The 20,827-nt window shown below is 38.9% G+C and overlaps 1 protein-coding gene across 3 annotated transcripts in view; it reads right to left on the reverse strand.

Annotated features, from left to right (window-relative positions):
- Positions 1–20,827, reverse strand: part of cd276 (CD276 molecule) — an 89,901-nt gene that overhangs the window by 59,653 nt on the left and 9,421 nt on the right. For all 3 annotated transcript variants that reach the window (XM_036211144.1, XM_024295705.2, XM_024295706.2), the window contains exons 3-4: positions 9,726–10,076; positions 4,687–4,983 (exon numbers count right to left, since the gene is read on the reverse strand). In XM_036211144.1, the coding sequence (XP_036067037.1) occupies positions 4,687–4,983; positions 9,726–10,076 (648 nt within the window). The remainder of the gene's footprint in view (positions 1–4,686; positions 4,984–9,725; positions 10,077–20,827) is intronic.

Raw genomic sequence — 20,827 nt, forward strand, 5'->3', positions numbered from 1 at the left:
ATATAAATTAATAAAGTTTGAAGTTTGAAGTTTACATTTCAACTGTGAGACAGATCTATGGACCTTAAGATCCTTCTAAACTGGCAGTGATTCATGTTTGATTATCATTTATGGTATATAGTGTAGTTGTACTCTATTACAAAGCAACAGTTTTTGTGATAATGACCACCACCGACTTGGGATACAACAGCTCACTTTCCCTGTGATTCAATTCAAACTTCGATTTTATTAGGACACGATTTTGTTTTGATATGATTTATGGTTATTTCATTTTAATTTGCTAATAAGCTAGTAAAAATAAAGAAAAAAAACTTGCAGTGTGCTCATACTAAGCCTGGTGTACTAAAACAATAAATAATAAATGGTACTCAGCACAATTGTTGTACACTTTCAACGTAACCAGTTTCTCATTGAGCTCCACTGTGCTGCAGAAGTACCAGTTCAAGAACCTAAAGATGTAGTTTTAGGTTGTCTTTGTTTAAGGATCGGTTTCATTACACTCTGCTCTGTTTGAGAGAGATAAAGCCTGTTGTAGGACGATTTACAATACCTCATAAATCATTTATTACAAAAAAGGCCAAATGCTAATTCCTGGCTTTGTAATTTATTATTTAAAATGTTTTCACATATTTTGTGTATTTCTGTCGACTCTTTTGTGTCTATTACTTTGCATTACCTCTGTGTGAGAAAGACAACGTATGGATGGAGGTGAATAGCAAAATAACAAACTAAAGTTAAAAAAAAAATAAAAAAGAACAACACTGAACTGTACGGTGGCCCTTAAGTATAAATCTGTAAATCAAATCAACAAAGGAAAAGATGGGTATTACGGGGCATCACTGATTGGATGATGACGTTTATCCATTGTTTCAACTGAAAGTTACCTTTTCCAGTTTCTTATTGTGTTTCTTTTTTTTCCTAACATTTCAGTTTTTTTCTGGATATTACTTCTGTTTTCTGAAATGTTTTTTTTACATTTTGATTTCTGGGATTTTGCTTTGTTTTCTAAAATGTTTTTTTTTTTTTTTTATATATTTGTGATCATTAAAACATTTTTACATTGAGTGGTTTATTGGTGATTTGCCACCATAGAAACAAATTACCTACAGTCATATAAAGGGAGGAGTAAATTTTAACATTTGTACTTCTATTGGAAAAGTCCTTTCATTACAATGAAAAGAAAATCCACAATTCTTTTATAAAGAAGCTAACAAATGAGTCACAGTGCCGCATGTTAGAAGCCAGATAAAGGCTGCCAGAGTAAAAATCAGTGAAAACAGAGAGGCGGGTGGTCTCGCTTTTTGTCAACAAGTCCATCTTAAGCCTGTCAGGCCATAATGCCCCAGCTCTGAGCTCAGCAAACACTGTTGTCTTCATCTTACTTTCTGTCATCAACTTCTCCCCCCTCCTAACCCTTCCCCTGTAGCTCCCTCCATCTATCTCCCTGGCTCATCTCTCTGTCTGCTACCTTTTCCCACTATCTCCATCAGCACACTTTTCCACTGTAAATGCTGCGCCAGCAGAGAGTTGCTGAGGAAATGGCGCCATCTTCGTTGAAAGGCAGGCAGACGGAATGGGGGTTGGTTCTGGATGGAGAGGGGGGGGGGGGACGTTCAGTGGCTGTGCCTGACACACAGGCGTCAGGCAGCACACAGCAGCAATTGCACAGCATCACTGCACTTAATCTATTGCCAAAGCTACAAACAAAAAAAGAGTCAGTTAAAAAAAAAACACTCCTTATTTTAGAAAAAAAATCCATTATAAAAAATGAGGAACACAGTGGTAATAATAGTCTGGGAGTGTCTGACATTTTATTGCGCACAGACAGAAGGGAGGAAAATGGCAGGGAGTTGGTACACAAGCCAACTGCCCACGCAAGCAGACAGGCTACGGTTCATTTGAGGACTGGAGCTGCTCCTTCCCTTGACTGTCCATTAATACCAGCTGTAGGTCTACTCACTTCTAAGCATCAGTCCCCTCTGCTAATCTGTCATCATCTCACAAACACACAAAAACCTTTTTCCAGATTAAACACACGTCCAGACCTCTGCTACACTGCAGAACCACCACTCATGCCTCCCTGTCACTCATGGAGCTTGAAGCAGATTTCACACTCTTAGAATAGGACCACACACACACATTCTGAATGGAAATGGAGATGGTTGTGTACATACAGTGTTGTGCAAATAATAATTATGCTTTCTCTGTATCAAGCAGAGAAAAAACTACAAACCATGAAACCTTTAAAACAGATGCAAACACATTTTCAGTTCAAACAAATGACCATTTATCCAGATTATACTACAGACACAAACGGCTGAACATTTATAAACAACTAGGGGCTTCGAGCTGTTTTAACACTCTCTGTAAAATTAATATAAAATGGAACAATGTTGTTAAAAGAGTACATTTTATTTGACTAAAACCACAACATAAAGAAGTATTTTAAAATGCACTTAGACTCCAAGCTATTTATTTTTCCTTTCCAAACCCTTTTTTTCTTCATCTTTAATATAATATTTTACAAGTCTTCTATCTGAAATGTTATTAACCCTTCAACGCGTGGTTTCAGGTTTTTTTTTTTTAAATTCTGCTTCCAATGTTCTGTTTATAATACTTTGGTTTTGTATTTATTTGATATTATTATTTATTTCTGCTTTTTCTGGTTTAAAATTGCTGTAGCCAGGTTTACATCTTACATTTCCTGTTTTACCTGATGAGTTTTTTTTTTTTTTTTGTAGCCATTATTTCCCGTGTTTTCCAGCTTTAACTGCCTCAGTTGTTATCAATTGTTAAGCCTTTCTCTCGGTTTATATTGCCTTGGTCTGAATTTGCTTTTGTCATTTTCTTTCTTATTATCTCTGTCGATTTTAAGTGATGTTTTATTTACATCTTTGTGCAGAACTTTCAGTGTTTTACAGTTGATTTTACTTTTCTTAATCATATTACAGGAAATTCAAGTGACTAACTTTGTGGGTTCACTTCTATTTAAATGTGGTAGAAAATATATTTTGATGACACTCACAGAAACAAGGTGAGCGTGGCCAGTCAAAGCCATGCATTTTCCATCACACTTTTTTATTCCACTGCTCTTGTCATTCATTTACCGTAATCAACACATTTTGTTCTTAACAAAATTAAAAAAGGAGGAAAAGAAAATGCAGATGATGCTTCTTCAGTAAATTACACGCTATTGTCATTTTGAGATTTCTGGGAAATAAACAACTCAAGAAAGAAAAATAAATAAATAAATAAATCAGGAGAAAGAGCTGCTAGCCGAATTTGACCATAAGGGTACCCATATTCATCAACTCACTGTGTCTTCTCTTACAACAAAAATATATAATAGTTACTTAAATCCCATTAGTTTTTAATTAGAAGAACACTTTTTAGAATTTTAGATTATTTTTCAAAAATATTTTTTAAGTTTCAAGCTGATTTATCAATATATTTCTAACTGTGTCACTGATCTGTTACACAATCAACAGGGGAAAGAGCAGAGTTAAAAGTTTCTGCTTATAATTTATGCTTTTAATCCCTGCTGTGATACAAAGGGGAAGATAAAAGTGTGAACACTACTGAGGTTGTTTTCAGGCTGTCTCTAATGATCAGGGCAACTCCAACTGCAAAATCTGATTCACCGTTTCAAAAGGAAATGGACTTGTTTGTAGAGAGAAAATTGAAAAGCACAAAAACAGAAAAAAGTACATAAATATAATAACAAAGTGCATACAATAATTTAAAGTTACTCCAAAGCTTTAGCACGCTTCTTCAGAGTTTGTTTAATTTGTTCCCACTTCTGACTGGTTCTGTTTTCGTAAAGTCCCGACCAAATTGTTAAAGAGGCCTCCTTCACTGCTCCATCCAATCCTGCCAATTGGCCATCCTGTTTCCAGACAGCCCAGTCATTTCCCAGCCCACTGGAGCAGCACTCCCTGACCTCTGCCACAACCTCTGCCTCAACAGGCCGACCACCGGCACCAGCCAAAGCAGAGTCGGCTTGGGCCATCTCAACTTATTTATGAGCCATTTCACACAGCGCTGCTCCCATTAGAGACCCAGCCCACCTTACACTGGACTTCCATTGCTCTTAACACATGGAGGACCCCAGAGGGGCCACGGAGACATGACAGGATTATGACTAGGTGTTGGTATTGACGGGGAGATAAAGAGAACACTAGAATTATTATGCGGGTAGCAATGGCGATACAGCTTAAAAAACACAAATATGTCTCCTGTTTCATGAAATTCTAGCAGAAATCGGCTCCAAAATCAATCAACTTGCTTTTTAACTTTCATTTCTTCCTGTTGTCTCCGTGTGATAGAAAGCTATTTGATTTTCCTAAGGGATATAATCATCCTGTGATGTAATTAAACGATGGGACGGAACTGATAAGTTCTGCTTATTTGACATTAATTCAACATTTCATTATTTTCCATTAGTTTTATTGAAGCTTTGTTTTGCCTTCTACAGACACAGAAAGAAGCCTCCACAGTGGGGAAATTTAGCTAAGTGATTGATTCACCAAAAGCATACAACAATTTAATCAGAGACCCTGTGTATGCATGACTAACAACAAGATTAGTGTGAGATGGTAACATTTGAACACTGCAGGAGCAGCAAATTAGCTTGTTTACTTTGCCACAAGAATAAAGAAAAGACACTAGGGGAAGACTCCAACCCACCTGTGATGGTGACAGAGGCGTAGCCCTCTTCCCCAAGCAGTGGGTTGATGAGCTGGCAGCTGTATGTGCTGTTGGGCTCCAAGGTAACGGTTAATACGCTGGTCATAGTGAACAGTCCTTCTTCATTAGCCACCAGTGAAAGGGTGACGTTTTCGGTCAGGTTACGGCCGCTACCATCCTGCCATACAACAACGCCAGCAGGGTAACCTCTGTATGCCGCACAGGTAAGGGCCACTTTGTCACCTGGACGCAGGTTGGATTCAGGCTCCAAAGTTAGCACAGGTTTGGTGTACGGCGCTGAGAAGACAAGAAGAGAAGAAAAGTGAGTAATCAGGTGTTAAAGTCTCACTCCAATTAAAAAAAAAAATGTTTTTAGTGCTTTTAACATGTTCTTGTAGCATTTTCTGAAGATGGAGGACTAATGTAATCATGATATTATACGTCTCCCAATATGTCCCAAGACAGTACCAAACAATATTTCACTATTTTTTAAATTATGACATAAGAATTATCTGAAAGTAAAAATGTAAAATATATGTTATTTAATTATCAAAACATTAAGCACTGTAACTTTATCTCACAAACAAGTTGCTTTTACCCAAGCAAACTCATGGTGCTTTTATTTTGGTAATTTAAGAAACACTTAAGTGGCAAGTAAGGCTGAATTGCATGTTTTCTTTTAAATAATTAAATATTGTCTTGGGAGTATTTTAAAAAACTGTAAATAGATATACGTAACAAAAGGGGTTGTAAAAAAGGGGTGGGACCACACAAGACGTTTCTTCTATCCACTCCTTTTCAAGCACATTGTTTGCTTTACTTGTATATTCGTATTTTTTAATTCTTATTTTTGTATTTTTAAATTCTTATGTTTATTTTCACTTTGTGTTTGAAACAAACAAAAAAAAACAATACAAGTATCACCAAATAAAGTATTGTGATATTTCACTGTATCGATATTTTCTTACACTCCTACTAAAAGCTCTCAGCTCCAGTCCATTGCAATCCATCCACTTATGGAAAAATTGATCCATGCAAGTCTTTGTTTTCCTCGTCTGAGCTGGCATCTGGCTAATAACTGTACGTCTGGATAGCTCTGATGTAGCTCGCTATTTGTGCTGCACTGATAATGTCAGATTAAGGTTGTGTAAGAGGCTGTAAGTTTAGGGGGAGAGAGTGTTAACAGTTGGATGATAGGAAGGGGGGGCGGGTTACTCCACGCTAACGGTGTCCTCACAACTCCGATCCAAATTTCTAACGAACTGTCATCGCTCTGCAGAAACTAGGTCCTATAAAACAACAAGTTTTTTTGATTTTGACTAAAAGCATCATAATAAAAAGACCACTGGGCACGTTTTTACAATAAATCAAAGGACGATCTCAATGGGACTTAAAGTTACTGAGGCAGAAGCAATGAGAATTAAAAAATCCATAAATTCTTGATTATATTGACGATGTTGTTAGTTTGCATTCCACAGTGCAGAAATCCCAAAGCAGTCGATGAGAAATTGCCATGTTACAGTCCTTCACTTCACCTGCCTCACCCAGAGAAACCACTGAGACCCTCCCAGGAACAAAACCATCTTAGGCCGAGATGAGGACCAGAACCAGCACTGAGAGGATAAGTGATTTGGGAAAACTAGGCTTGTAGAACAAAAATGATGTAGAAAGAAAGAGATGAGAGGTAAGAGGTGAGTTCTCAGCCTCGGCATGGTAGCACGTCTATCCAGTCCCCTGAGCTAAAAGACAAACATGGAGGTGACGGAGGCTCAGCTGTATTCCCACAACCAATCCCAGCTCAGCAAACAAAGGAAAAAAGCTGTGGTTTGGATGAAACTAGTTTGTCTGAGCTTCTTTCACTAAAGTGAGATCACACCACAAAAGCAGATTTAGCATCGATCACACACCCCAGCTGTGTGTTTTACTTGCAAGGGTATTATTATATTTTTGCACATCATGAAGAAAAGCGGAATTACTAAGTGTAAATGCTGACTAAAATCAGAAGATCATCAAATCTATAGCATAAAACAGCACCAATTCATCACTGATGGACACCTTCTTTCTTCTTTCACTGTCCATCAACAGAAGTATTCACCAACACCAGCTAATGCTCATTCATTCTGGAAGAATAGAGCAGTAATCTCACAGCAGATGCATAAATGTAAAACGCAGCTTTATAAACGTATGAAAGGCTCTCATCTGTGAATGTGGGCAAAGTAGTCGCGCGGCAAAGAAAATGTTAGTGATGGCTGATTGACCACGACAACAGCTAATAATCAAAGTCAACAGATATTGATCATGACATGGAGTACAATCAGTGCTTATTGACAAAAAGGCAGCAAAAAAAAACCTCAGAAGCCTGAAGGAAGCTGTTTATCACCTGTTTACATCTCATACAAAGAAATAACCCTAAATTACCTCCAACACTGCTGGGCTGTCTGTGCTTGATTTAATAAAGACACGGGAGAGAATAATTCTGAGAAAATGTTTTTTTTTTCCTTGTTCTGTTATTGAAAAATATAACACCTTTGTGATCATTCAAGGTAACAAAAACGAACATGAATATTGCATAAAAAGAAAGACAGCTGTCATATTTTGCCTGCTAATAGGACCACATTTAGGTTAAAACATCAACATAATAGTAGTTATGTATTGTCTTTAACAATGTACAATAATGTGCCCAATTTTAGGGATGATAAGCTGGAAAAACTACAGACCTTAAGGGTTAGAGTGCTACTTGTTTTCTAGATATTCATGTTGTTTCTACTTTTTATTAACCTGGATAAGGGCATTGATGGTTGGCAAGGGAGGATGCAACCTCAAAGTGCCCATCCCTGGTGAAATCCATTCCTAAATTTCACGTCTAAATTAAAACTAAAGAAAATATTAGAGGTGTGGTCATACTATCTATCTAGCCTTATCTCAGAGTTAGAAGTCCTAAATGGAACTAGATATATAGCATTACCTGTGATAACGCAAGTGTGAATGCTGTAACCTGAATGTGGTCACTGAAAAAGCCACAGCTGATAGCTAAAACTGCTGAAAATTGCTAAAATAATGCCAAATTTGCCTAAAAACTGGAAACATGTCTAAATTAGTTTAAAACAGCTAGGATAAAGCTAAAATTTTGGCTAAACTCTATATTTGCCTAAAAAACTGGAAACATGTCTAAATTTGCCAAAAACAGCTAGCATAATGCTAAAATGTGAGCTGGACTCCATATTTGCCAAAAGAAAAACTGGAAACATGTCTAAATTAGCCAAACGCAGATAGCATAGTGATAAAATATAGCTAAACTCCACATTTCCCTAAATTTACAGGAAACATGTCTAAATTAGCCGAAATAGATCGCATAATGCTAAAATGTTAGCTAAATTTCATATTCGCTTTAAAACTGGAAACATGTAAAAATTAGCCAAACACAGCTAGCATAGTGCTAAAATATAGCTAATCTCCATATTTAGCAAAAAGAACTGGAAACATGTAAAAATTAGCCAAACACAGCTAGCATAATGCTAAAATGTTATCTAAACTTCATATTTCCTAAAAAACTGGAAACATGTCTAAATTTTACCAAAAACAGCTAGCATAAGGCTAAAATGTTATCTAAACTTCATATTTTCCTAAAAACTGGAAACATGTCTAAATTAACCAATAACAGCTCGCCTAAAGCTAAAATGTAAATTAAATCTGATACTTGCCTAACAAAATAGGAAACATGTCTAAATTATCCGAAAACAGCTAGCATAATACTAAAATGTTAGCTAATGTGTGAATGCTGTACACAATTAAAAGTTCTACATAATTCCCACACTTTGTCACCTTGTTTTGAAGGACCCCATCTATTTTTCAATTCACAAACTTTTGATATTATCGAATGACTGTTGGATGGGACCCAATGCAAGGGCCTGTTCACAACACATCTCTCATTCTGTGACCCTAAATTACAGATTAATTGAGTCCTGTGATCATTCGGGGACACAGAATGCCTTCCCTGCCAGTGAGGGCGCTCTACAACTCAATTCTCTTGACCTGAAAACAGTCTGGTTGAGCTCTGAGGGCAAAACGGAACAAAGAACATAATTATGTTCATTACCGGTTTGATCGGTCCTATAAAGAGTCAGTCAGATCATTTAAAATAACTTTCATACATAACAAAGGAGCACAAACGATCTGTAGCTGAAGATAGATATTTGGAATAACAAGACAACTGCACCACAAAATGCAAAAAAAAAAAAAACTAACACATTTACTCAAAATCTGCAACAATCTGAACTTCCAAAGACTTAATATGACAACCAAAGAATGGCATGAAAAAATAATAAAATAAATGGTTATCTAGGTGAGGTGTAGCTTCAATGTGACCGATGGTATAAACACAACCACCAATTGCATCATTTTCCCCATTAGCAGTGTGAGAGCATGCAAGGTAAAACTAGATGTTTTTTCATGGTACTAGGAACAACAAGCAATTAACCCTTGCTGTGTTGTAGGCAACAGCCCATAAAAAAGTGTGCTGCGACAATCAGCTCCTCCTGTATCATCACTGTTGCTTGTGAAATCAGGCATAAGCAGTAAGTGTTGCTTGATAACACAAAACTCCTTCTTTTTTCAACTCGTCTTGAAGTTGAGTCATAGCAACTGGACTTAAGAACTAATTTCTTGAAACAATTTGACGATCATCCAAGTGGTTTCATCAGTCGGAGTGGTGTAACCTCCAGGTGACACACCTACATTTCTACATGTTTTTACTTGCATTTGCTTTTTTTAATGTATAAGTCTTTACAAATATATTTTATTACTTATATCAGGTCTCATCTCTGAGAAAAACTGCTATAAGGAGGTATTGTAATGAAAGTTCCCATGTTTTCAAAGAAAATTGAAATCAAATCTAATACATGTGTTGCCTTGTTTCAGATAAGTTCTTTGGGAAAATTCAAATACATTTGAGTATTACATTTCTGCAGGAATGTTTTATGTTGTTTAAACTTCTTTACAGCCCAACCATTGGGTAGGTTATGCATTTTAGTTTGACTCACCAGCCACCTGCAGAAACAAAGCAGCTCTTCCGTAGTCCTGCACCTTGACAAAGCATGTGTAACTGCCTTCATCAGCCACCACCACCTTGCTTAGGAGCAGCGAAACATTGCCCAGCTTCAGCTGCGTAGGGAACAGGCTGGTCCGGTTAGCGAAGCGCTCTGCCTGGTCCACCAGCAGGTCGTGCCCTTCTGAGTACGTGTGTACATTACGCTTGGTGTCTGTTAGCTGCCAGAAGATGCTCAGATCAGATAAGTTGAAGACATTGGGGTGGCTGAAGGAGCAGTTGAGAGTTGCATCCTGGTCGTACAGTGCCACCACAGGTTGCTCCGGGACACGAAGTTGCATCTCAGCTGTGAAAAGATATACAACTTTTGTTAGTCAAGAACAAATTAGAATAAATTAAATGCATCCATCCTCTTTCGCTCATCTGGGACAGGGTCGCGGAGGTAGCCGTCTAAGCAAAGATGCCCAGACTTCCCTCTCTCTGGCCACTTCCTCCAGCAAATCTGGGAAGATCCCCGAGGCATTCCCAGGCCAACCAAGAGACGTAGTCTCTCCAGCGTGTCCTGGGTCTTCCCTGGGGCCTTCGCCAAGTGGGACATGCCCGGAACACCTCTCCAGGGAGGCGTCCAGGAGGCATCCGGACCAGAGGCCCAAGCCACCTCAACTGGCTCCTCTCAATGCGTTCTTTCAGTCATGACCCAGAACTCATGACCATAGGTGAGTTTTGGAACGAAGATCGACCAATAAATTGAGAGCTTTGCTTTCTGGCTCAGCTCTCTGCTCACCACAACAGATCGGTACAGCGACCGCATAATGGCGGACGCCGCTCCAATCCACCTGTCCATCTAACACTCTAATCTTCCCTCACTCATCAACACGACCCCAATATATTCAAATTAAACACAGCTTTTGTTTATAATAATCTTAGCAGGATCTGGTCAAACAAAACTACATGTTCAGGACTATGATTTATGATTTACAACAGAGGTATCAGATCAAAATGAATGTTTTACACAAAGCAAAAATCAGTGGAACAGTTGGAAAAGCACAGAGTGAAAATATATTAAAAATCCTCTTTGTGAAGCGTGATAACATGAGGATTGGAAAGTTAGAGGGAAGAAATAAAAGGAATCTGAAACGGAGTCTCAGGACTTTCTTTGTGTTCTCAGGCTTTGCCTGGCGGTGACGGCTCAGTGCAGTAAAGCTAAGCAGGAGAGGCAACAACATCTGTGTAGTCTTAGTTTAATCTTTAGTTAAATCTAGCGAAAGGTGTTGGCACTGCTTGAGGAATAAAACAGCAACAAGACCGTTGAACGTTTTGGAGAAAAGTGGCTTTGTTATGCATTTTCAGTCTGAATTTTTAGTGCATCTGTGTTTATGCAAGTGTGTGCGCTCTTATGAGCTGCTTGTGGAGACTTGGCTGGGCACTAAGTGTACAATGCATAATCATTTGGGATTAGTAGCCGTATCAAGCAGTCTAGAGTGCATCCATACTATTCTCACGAGTCAGCATTCTCCATTGATCCATGTCTGATGTTACACAACTATGAGACACTCATCAGCATCACAGGGGAAGGGGGGGAAAAAAAAGCCAGTCGCCCCCCCAGGCAATGCATTCTACTTTATGCTCAGCCTCTCTAATTGTTGTAATCACAGTGGCATTTTAGCCTCCTCACCTCTTTTTGAGCTCTGTCTATCACACAGCACATGTTGGTATTGAGTCACTTAGCTGTGAAGGAGATTTGCCTGCTGCAGAGGTGCAATAATTACTTCCCCTATTAACAACAAACAAGTCTTTCATCTGAGAGGGCTATACGGATGAGTATTGGTAAGTCAAGGCGGGCCTATTTTCATCTCAGTCCCAGCCAGGTGGGCTCTCCTCATCAACCCCACAGACTGCGGGAACAGTGCCACCTTATGTTTCACTTCCGAACTGCATGGGAAGAGAGGCAATGAAGCCACAGATCCTCTTATGGTACAGCAGTTGTACCCAGCATTGATGCTGTGCTACAAATGGCTCACGATATCCATTTAAAAGTGATGATTCCTGTTTTAATCAAACCAGTTAGAAATAAAGGTGCTTAACATATATATATTCCCTACAGAAGGATCATAATAGTCTCTCCAGTGATGCCTGTATCACAGAATAACAGGTTGGCTTAACTTCATTTTGACTTTGAGTGTTGCTCCACCATTTGACCCTGAACAAATCAAAGTGTCCAAACTAACAAGTGCCTCTCAGAAAACAATTTTCTGACATTTTCCCCACCACCACACACACACAACCACCACCAGTGCAAGCAACAGAAGGCTTTTCTGTTTTAAACCGTGATTACAAAAGCTCTTCTGCTGCAGCAGGGGGGGCGCGTATCATATTGTGCCCACATTCACCCAGCAGGGGGACAAGATACAGAAGACCTATCAAAGCAGAGCATGGCAGAAGCAAGCCGCAACGTTCTGCCTGCACTGGGGATGTCTGAACAAATCTGTACAGTGTGTTTTAGCTGTTTTTAAAGGTGGCCCAACCCCGTCAGGAATCTTTTTTTTGTGTGTGTGTGTTTTCAATGATTGGACAGACTGGAAGAGCCCTCGCTGAGACATGCATGTTGCAGGATGAAAAGAGAGAGCAATTAAATCCCTCCCTGGCCAGCATGGGATGACTCACACCACTAAGTTCAAACACACAGAGGAGAAACAAGAAGGCGACACAGACAGAGACGCTGGGATATACAATAAGAAAGACGCAGAAAACTAACCAGGCAGAAACTGCGTTGGAGCACTAATCTCTCAACCTTGAACAAAACTACAGTATGTCGAAGAGAAGGGGACAGAAATTCTACTTCCTTCCAGTTCATCTATGATTTACTCATCCCCTCTCCGTTATCTAGTGGCAAACTTCTCGTTCCAAAGCCCTATAGGAGGATGTGGTTGTATATTGAGACCTTCAACAGGGAAAATGATCTGCACTTAGTAGTAAAAAAAAAACTCGGAGTGATCGACATCATGGAAAACAGACATCAGATGTTCTATTTATGAAATGCCAAAGTCCAAAGAAACCATTTCTGATGCAGAAGTTCTGCTTAAAAAACATGATTTCTCCTAAGAGTGTCAGAAATCGGGGATTATATCCATATGGTCTCTGAGTGAAGCAAGCGGGGGGGTCGCACCTACAAGGTACATTGCACCTTGTATAAAGAGATCCCACAGAGGGCAGGCGGGGAGACATCGTGCTGCGGGGATTTATACGCTGCACTCTGTGTTTATGGGTCTCAGCTCTGTTTGAGTGCCACTGAGACAGTGACAGGCACTTTCACAGCCGACATGAAATAAACTCATTACACTTTTGCGAGTGCTGGCAACAGGCCTGCTTACCAGTTAGACACATGGTTGGCTAGAAAAGGCTGCAAGTGATCTTCACACTCCACTCCACTTCCACTATCAAGACTAACCACCAACGTGTCAATATCTGCACCTCCTTTCTATTCTGTTTCCCTCTGATACGTAAGGCATAGCTAACACTAAATATGCCTCTGCTGGATTCTCCATGCAGAGAAATTGTTGAAACTGCATTCCTGCTGGGCACATGTACCCAATAAGAATGTTTAAACTCCAGATTTCTGAAAGACAGTCAAAACATTTAATTCATTACATGAGACATTTGCAGTTGTAACTAAATAAGGCTCCAGACCTCCCCCATTACATGTAAGTTGAATTAAATTTATATGTGTGAGGGCTATCAGTTGGTCATGGGGGTTAGGTTTAGTGCATCAGAGAGTAAGATTGGAATTGGTGATATTTGGGTTAGGATCCTTCTTCTGGGTTAGGGTACCATTCCGGTCCGCATCTCGGTACCGGTCTGCGTTCGGAGGGTCGGAGACTCTAGATTTTTTCCCTGTCTGTGGCCCTGTACTAAGCAGCCCTCGAACCGCTAGTTTGGGGACCATTTTGGGGACCCCTGATTTAATGGAAACAGCCAGCATTAAAAAAAAAAGAGTTGAGGACACCCAAAACGTCAAAAAGTGACACGGAGAGGGCCCGAACCATACATCCACATATGACTCCCTCATTCTTTCTCCCATAAGTTGGGAGTGAGAATGAGTTGGTATGCCACTGCAATGAGCTCATCTTAAACTTTAAGAACTCATTTCATTGTAATAATTACGGCAGCAGTGGCTCAGGTGATTGAGCAGGTCAGCCAATTACCAAAGGGTCGGCAGTTTGATCCCCGCAATACACTTCACCCTCCCTGGTTAGTGATTGTGTACGCCTCTCCCATTGATGGTCAGAAGAACTATAGGTGCCTATTGGTAGCCACACCTCTGTCAGTATGTCCCACAGCAGCTGTAGCTACATCAGTGCCTTACCATCACAAAAGTATGAATGAGGAGTAAAGGAAAAATGGATACACAATGTAAGCGCTTTGAGCATTAAGAAGGGTGCAAAAGAATCCAATCTATTATTATTATTATTGACAAGGTATAAGTCTGGATTGCTACAGAAATCAGGAATATTCAATAACTGCTGGAGTGGGCAACATGGAGCTGATGTTGGATTTTCACTGACCTCAGTTCAGACATTGTGCACTTTAAGCCTAAGTCACTTGCACCCACACCAGAGTTGACCTGTAATGGGTGCTACAAGTTTTTAGGTTGTCTGGGTCTGTGGAAGGTCATAGAGAGGAGTGGCTTCATCTTAAGGGGAATGTGGCTCGCACGTGGGATGTTGTTAAAAAAAAGTAACATAAAATTGTCATGTGTGTGGTAAGTGTATTGTGAAGTATAAGTCATTTATAAAGCATTAGTCGCAACTGTCTGTATGGCTAGATACTGGCTGTTACTGGTAAAAAAAAATGCAGAAATTGTACAGGGCAAAGAAAAGGGCATACATTTATTTCATGAACAGCAGTTACAGCTCCCTTCACTGTTTTCAGGATTTTGGGGGTGGGCGAAAAAATGAAAAATACATATGACACTCCTGTGACCCACTTACTTAACTCTTACTTTACCCTTGTACACTGTTTAGGAGTTTGCTGCAATCTGTCGCCCGCAGCATGCCCATAGAAAAATGTGCATGAACATTTTCGCTCTACAGGCTCACAGAGCTGTTTACAACGTTGCTATTTTATGAGGGCTATCCAGTACATGCTTGCCCGTCTTTCGCCCACAGACAGTCCATATGTAGCTGCAACGCCAGTTATGACAGACTTTATTGAACAACACAAACCAATAGAGTGGCTGTTGTTAAGTAAGTGGCAGGAATCTGAGCACATCATGCAAATGACAAAAGCCACACATGCCCTACAATGTTTCAAGTCTTCAGAATGGACATTTTTATATATTGATTGGAAGTAAGTTATTAGTAACATGATTATTGCAATAACACTAAAATCGACCCTTTATTTGTATTGCTGGCAGGATGACCAGCAGAATGATCGTAAGGAACTACCTCAGTTTACTGCTCACTGATATACTGCCAACAATACTCCATTAATGCTGGATACCACTTAAACATTTACATCCTCCAAGTCCAGATGTGAACTTTATGAAGCCTTTAATGGTTTCATCGTTTCTAACCCAGATCCAATATATCTGTCTCCATCCGACTCATCCTCAGTTTGTAGGAATCCGGTTATGTACAGTAGGAAGATATTTTTTATACTTCATGAATTACCATAAAAATATGTATTTTATTTTAGAATTGCACCAATAAGCACTGATGTTTTGGTTGTGGCAACATATAACAAAAGGTAATTCTTAAAGAAGACACGTTTTAAGGCGTTTCGGCCATATTCATGTTCCAAAGTCCAGATATTTTCTTGGATTCTATGCAGTCTTTTACTCATCCAATTACATACACATTTCTTAATATGGCACACAAAGATATTTAGCTCTAGTTTCCATTTTTTTTTAAAATCTGCACAAAAATGTACACAAACTTCATACATGACTAAACAAATGTCCCCTTTAATCAGCTTTATTTCTACACCAAACAAATGGTTAGTGGCTAAAATGTGTCACTTTATCTCACCAACTGCGTGCGAAAAAAAAAAAAAAAATCAATAGACCACATATGTAGAAGCAGCAACTTCTCAATGACTGTCATTTCTTTTTGAGTTGTCGTTTATTGAATCTGTTAACAAAAGACAGACGATGATACATAAAAAGTATTTTTTTCAGTAATGAGATATATTACAGTGCTTTGCAATATTGTGGAATTTCAAATTTTATAGCATGATGCAATTATATTAAAAAAAAAAGTCAATTAACTAAAAACATGAATGAAACCATAATTAAAGAATATGTGTTCCATATGCAAACGCATATAAAATAGATATAATTAAAAAAAAAAAAAACACCAAAATGGCCATAAAGCATTGATTTTGTACACTTGAATGACTTTAGAAGACTCCAAATCCCAGTTCTGCATGAAACTTTCTAAGAAACTGGATACAAGTTAAGTTACTATGACACTAGCATGACGATGCTGTAACAAAGCTGCTCCCGGGTGAGAAGGTCCCAATCACCATGCCGTCTGTACAGTATTACAGAACAGCTGCTTGGTGGTAATACTTTTCTTGGCTCACACATCACAGGCAACCAAGCAACCCTGTTAAGGGTTAGTATTTTCTGCGGATGCATCAACACAAGTTATTTTTACAGTCCACTGACTTGGTTAGTTTATTTACTTCACCGGTACCAGCGTGTTGCTTCTTTAAGCATGCAATTACAAAGTTCTTCTGGCTCAATAGGCAATTATCACTTTGCAGTAACTTCAACCAGTCCAATACAAGTCAGACACACAAAAGATCACACTACAGTCTGCTTCAACAATGACAGCTAAATAACCAATAATGAAAGAACACTTTTGTTCAGCAAAGTAAAAACACAAATTTGACAAATGTAAGTTTGTTAAAACATTCAAAATGAGAGAAAATTTGAAGATATTTTTTATACTTAAAGGAACATCATACATCAGTTCTCATGGGGAAATAAGGCCAAAATAGGCTAAACAAAAGCCACTGATTTATATAGTCCACTAATAATAGACTGCAGTGAAAGTAGGTTTGAGATGAGCCAGAAGAAAAGTTTAAGAACAAGGCTTTTACAACACTGCCCTCACATGCAGATCAGTGGAAGTGCAGCTCAAACCAACATCTAGAAATATGCACAACCTGAACATCAAAGGATTTTGCTCAAAGGGTCTACAAGCCCTTTCATAATGAAAATGTGTATGATATGACCAACGCCAGTACAAGTCTGAAGGGAAGGCTAAGCTTTTGATTTTGTCAGTAGCAAGATGTCCACAATGCTCACATTTGAGAGAAAAAGAAACCAGTGACTACAGAATAGAGTAGTGTGACTGCTTAGTAAGCACGATTTTAAATGAAATGAAAAATTTGAAAGAGTTATGTGTCTAAGGCAGTAGATTTATAATAGCCCTGTATGTGGCATAATGTGGTTTGATTGAGTGAGCCGTCTGCAGCGTAAACGGGTCACGTTCAACATTAAGCTGTGAAGATAATCTCTTTCCTTTTTCCTCCAGGAACCTATCAGGGAACGAGACTTTCCCGGGCTCAGGAAAAGACACTGGAGATGGCAGATAGGGCAAACAAGGATCCTGGCTTGCTCATTCCTCCAATATCATAAATCACTGCAGGACACACCGTTCCTCTGTCTTATGGTGCTCTTGCTCTTTCTGACTGCTTTCCCCTTTCTTGCATCTTTCAAGGACAAATGCCATCCCACACCCCCTAAATAACCTGCTAATCGACTCTGGCAGTGTGATAGTGGTGTTTTTTTGTAGGGAAGAGCATGGATACAGGGGAGCTTTGGGCTTAAAAGGCTGTAAGAGGGACTCTTTAATGAGAAGAAAGCTAAGGCTAGAGACAGAATACAAGAATTCCCAACTGAATGAACATAGACTTATTTTTTCATAGAAATCAATAGGAGTCTAAAATGAAGTGCTGAATGTACAAAATGTAGGTAGTAACCCTCTCATACATGAATTATGACAACAGTGAGTTATTATTTTTTTACTGTGTTTTATTCATCTTTTGGGATACAGAATAACATTTTTTTTAAGTTATATCTTTAAGTTCTATAAAGATATATGTATCTGTCCACCAAATATCAATGTAATTAAATGGTAATTTTTCGGTATAACTGTAAATAATTTGAAATATGATACCTGTCAGGTGTCAGTGTTCTGTCTCCCGTTTTTGTCATCACCGGTAGCCATCAACTGAGTACTGACTGCACTCAATCTCCCATCAACCCCAGCACACAGTATTTGGATGGCTCTACACCAACTACAGGACATCTAAGCACTGCTCAGACCACATTCAGTGTGAAGTATTGCATGCGTCTTTCTGCCTGATCCCCCGTTATCTGACCCTGCTTTGTTCCTGACTCTGCCTCTTTGCTGCTTGCCCCGACCTTTTGCCTGGACATTTACTCTGATCTAGCTCTGTGTACTCTTAGCTTAGCCTGGCTGCTGTCTTCCTGTCTCTTTTGAATAAACCTGCTGCAACTGGAACCAGCTGTCTCTCCGTCTGTGACAATATCATGTTGTAATGGTGGTTCTATCTCCATTTGTTTAGATCCATTAAATCTATGAACTACTATGTCTGAACTGACCATCTTCTTTTTGATTAGTGTCGTATGCTATATACTGTATATCATATATTTGCTATCAAAGCATTATGTACACTGTAGTGACCTTCAGGCATAAAAGGGTTAAGAAAACAAAACATTTTTTAAATGCTGTTTGTAGAACAAAATGTAAAACACTATTGGATTCAAATGACTGAAACATAGGTAAGCCAGAAAAAACTAAGGAGTAAGGAGTAAAGGAGTTTGTTTAAAATGTTTTAAAAACTTGTAAATTGTAATATTAACAAAGAATGCAATTACCAACTCCTATCATCTTGCTTTTTTCTTTATTCACAATACACAGCTGGTATACTACGCCAACACTGAAAAAGATAGATGATGAAAACTACTTGTAAATAAAAAACAAAACAAAATATGTTTTGATGGTCAAACCTATGTGGTGTATGTGCACATCGTACTTGAATGATAGCAGACTGTAAGTTTGACATCAAATAACAAATACTGATGCTTAACTGTTACATTGAGTGGATAGAGAGGAGATTAACATTACATGTTTGGCTAATCTACATTTTTTTTCGCACCTTATCAATTTTGTGTCTCTTAAAAGAGGAGGACAAGAGGTCAGATGGCTCCCCGCTGTTTCAACGTTATCGCTGATATATGTCCCGACAAGACGAAATCTCTTTGTGGCAGCTGCTGGATTGCTTCAGCAGCAAGCTAACAGCTGTGATACTTTCCAAGCAGATATCAGCATCCATTCATCGCATCTCCAAAGACACACGGCGACAGAGCCATGGCTGCAGGCGCCTCTTCTCCTCCAGAACTGCAACTTCGGAATACAACTTAAATCAATGGTTTCACGATCCCATAGGGCTGCATTTATAGAGCTTGCTGAAATAATCATGAGGTGCTTGTTGGGTAATGCATTTGACTGCAATGAGAGAGCGCTGAGAAAAGAGCAGCCAGAAGTGAGGAAGACGCGAGCCTGCAGACACCAGTCATTACATATGCACTACAGCGAAACCAATCTTTGTTGGGGCCGTCCTCCATTGTTTTTAAAGGATACTTTAGTGGACCAAATCAAATTAGAAAGAACATCACAGATACGGGGTAATAACCCTAAATTGAATTTTGGAACAGACTAAAGTGTCCCTCTGCTGAAATCAATTGCTGTGAAGACAAAAGGAGGCCAGGGAAAGAGCATTCATGGTTAGCAGACCTTTAAAAAGTACAACAGAGATGGAGGCACAAGTGGGCTTCTTTCACGCTTAGTGCTCCACCACAATGTGTGCGTACCAACTGCTACATTAGATGCTATCTATCCAATTATGCACCCCATTTGGAATTACCTTACAGCTACAACCGCTAAGTCAGGTTTCTATTTTTTGCATTTGTGTGAACAAGATTTTCTTCTCATTGTTTGGTTACTAAGAGTTACATGCAGCCTTGTGGCCGTTCGAAGCTCACACACACTAGAACATCAACAAGTATTTAATTAGACAACCTCCTGTTAGCCTTGCCACAGGCTGACACTGCTGTGTGGTATACAGAAGTGAGCCAAGGATTTGTCTAAACACAGCCAACTGCTGTCCAAAAGTGATGTCTATAAATTGACGTTTCCAGGATTTTGCTAAATTAGAAAGTTGGAGTTTGTGGGAGCAGATCAAGTTTTTAAAAGGGTTATTGGGACTTAGTTTTTCAAAGACGTGTCAATCATCTTTGTAGCCATTTCGAAAGAATTCTCAGTGGTCTTTTAATCTTGATTATGCTATTTCAATAATAATAATAATAATAATATTTGAAAGTGCCTTTCAAAACACTCAAAGACACTTTACAAAGTGGAAAAAAATGTAAAAACACAATAACATCACTTTAAAAATATATTAAAAACACAATAAAAAAGTAGACATCTTAATAAAATCAGATTACAGATAAAGGAAAGTTATGAATTTGGAAAAGCAGATTTAAACAGATAGGTTTTGAGTCTAGATTTAAAAACTGAAATGGAGTAAATATTGAAGAGGTCGGAGGGCAGAGAGTTAAATTAAATTAAATTGACTGAGTATTAACTGTTTATTTCTTAATGGAAGTCTCTGGGATTTTGGCCTTCTTGAAACCAGCGGGTACTTCCTGTTGGGAACACAAGAGGGAAGGGGTTGCTAAGTCCATGGATTATACAGTCTATGGTCTGACCGTTGATGTGGAGCAACCCCACCCCTATTCCTCCCCATTGTTGAGAGCTCTTTGTTTACATTTTCTCCTGCTAGGTTACAGTCCCTCACACCTCTAACCTAATATTATTGGTGCAACAGAAATAGCGAGCAAGATTGGACCTATCCAGCCATGAGCCAAATGCCAGGAATGTGAGGAAAACAAAGACATAATGGATCTATTTGTCTACAAACAGATCCATTAGAATGAAGCGGAAAAGGGAGCTTATCAATCATCAGAAAAATGCTCTAAGAATATGTAAAAAACACCAGAAA

Source organism: Oryzias melastigma, linkage group LG3 (genome assembly GCF_002922805.2).
Source record: "Oryzias melastigma strain HK-1 linkage group LG3, ASM292280v2, whole genome shotgun sequence".
Taxonomy (NCBI): Eukaryota; Metazoa; Chordata; class Actinopteri; order Beloniformes; family Adrianichthyidae; genus Oryzias; species Oryzias melastigma.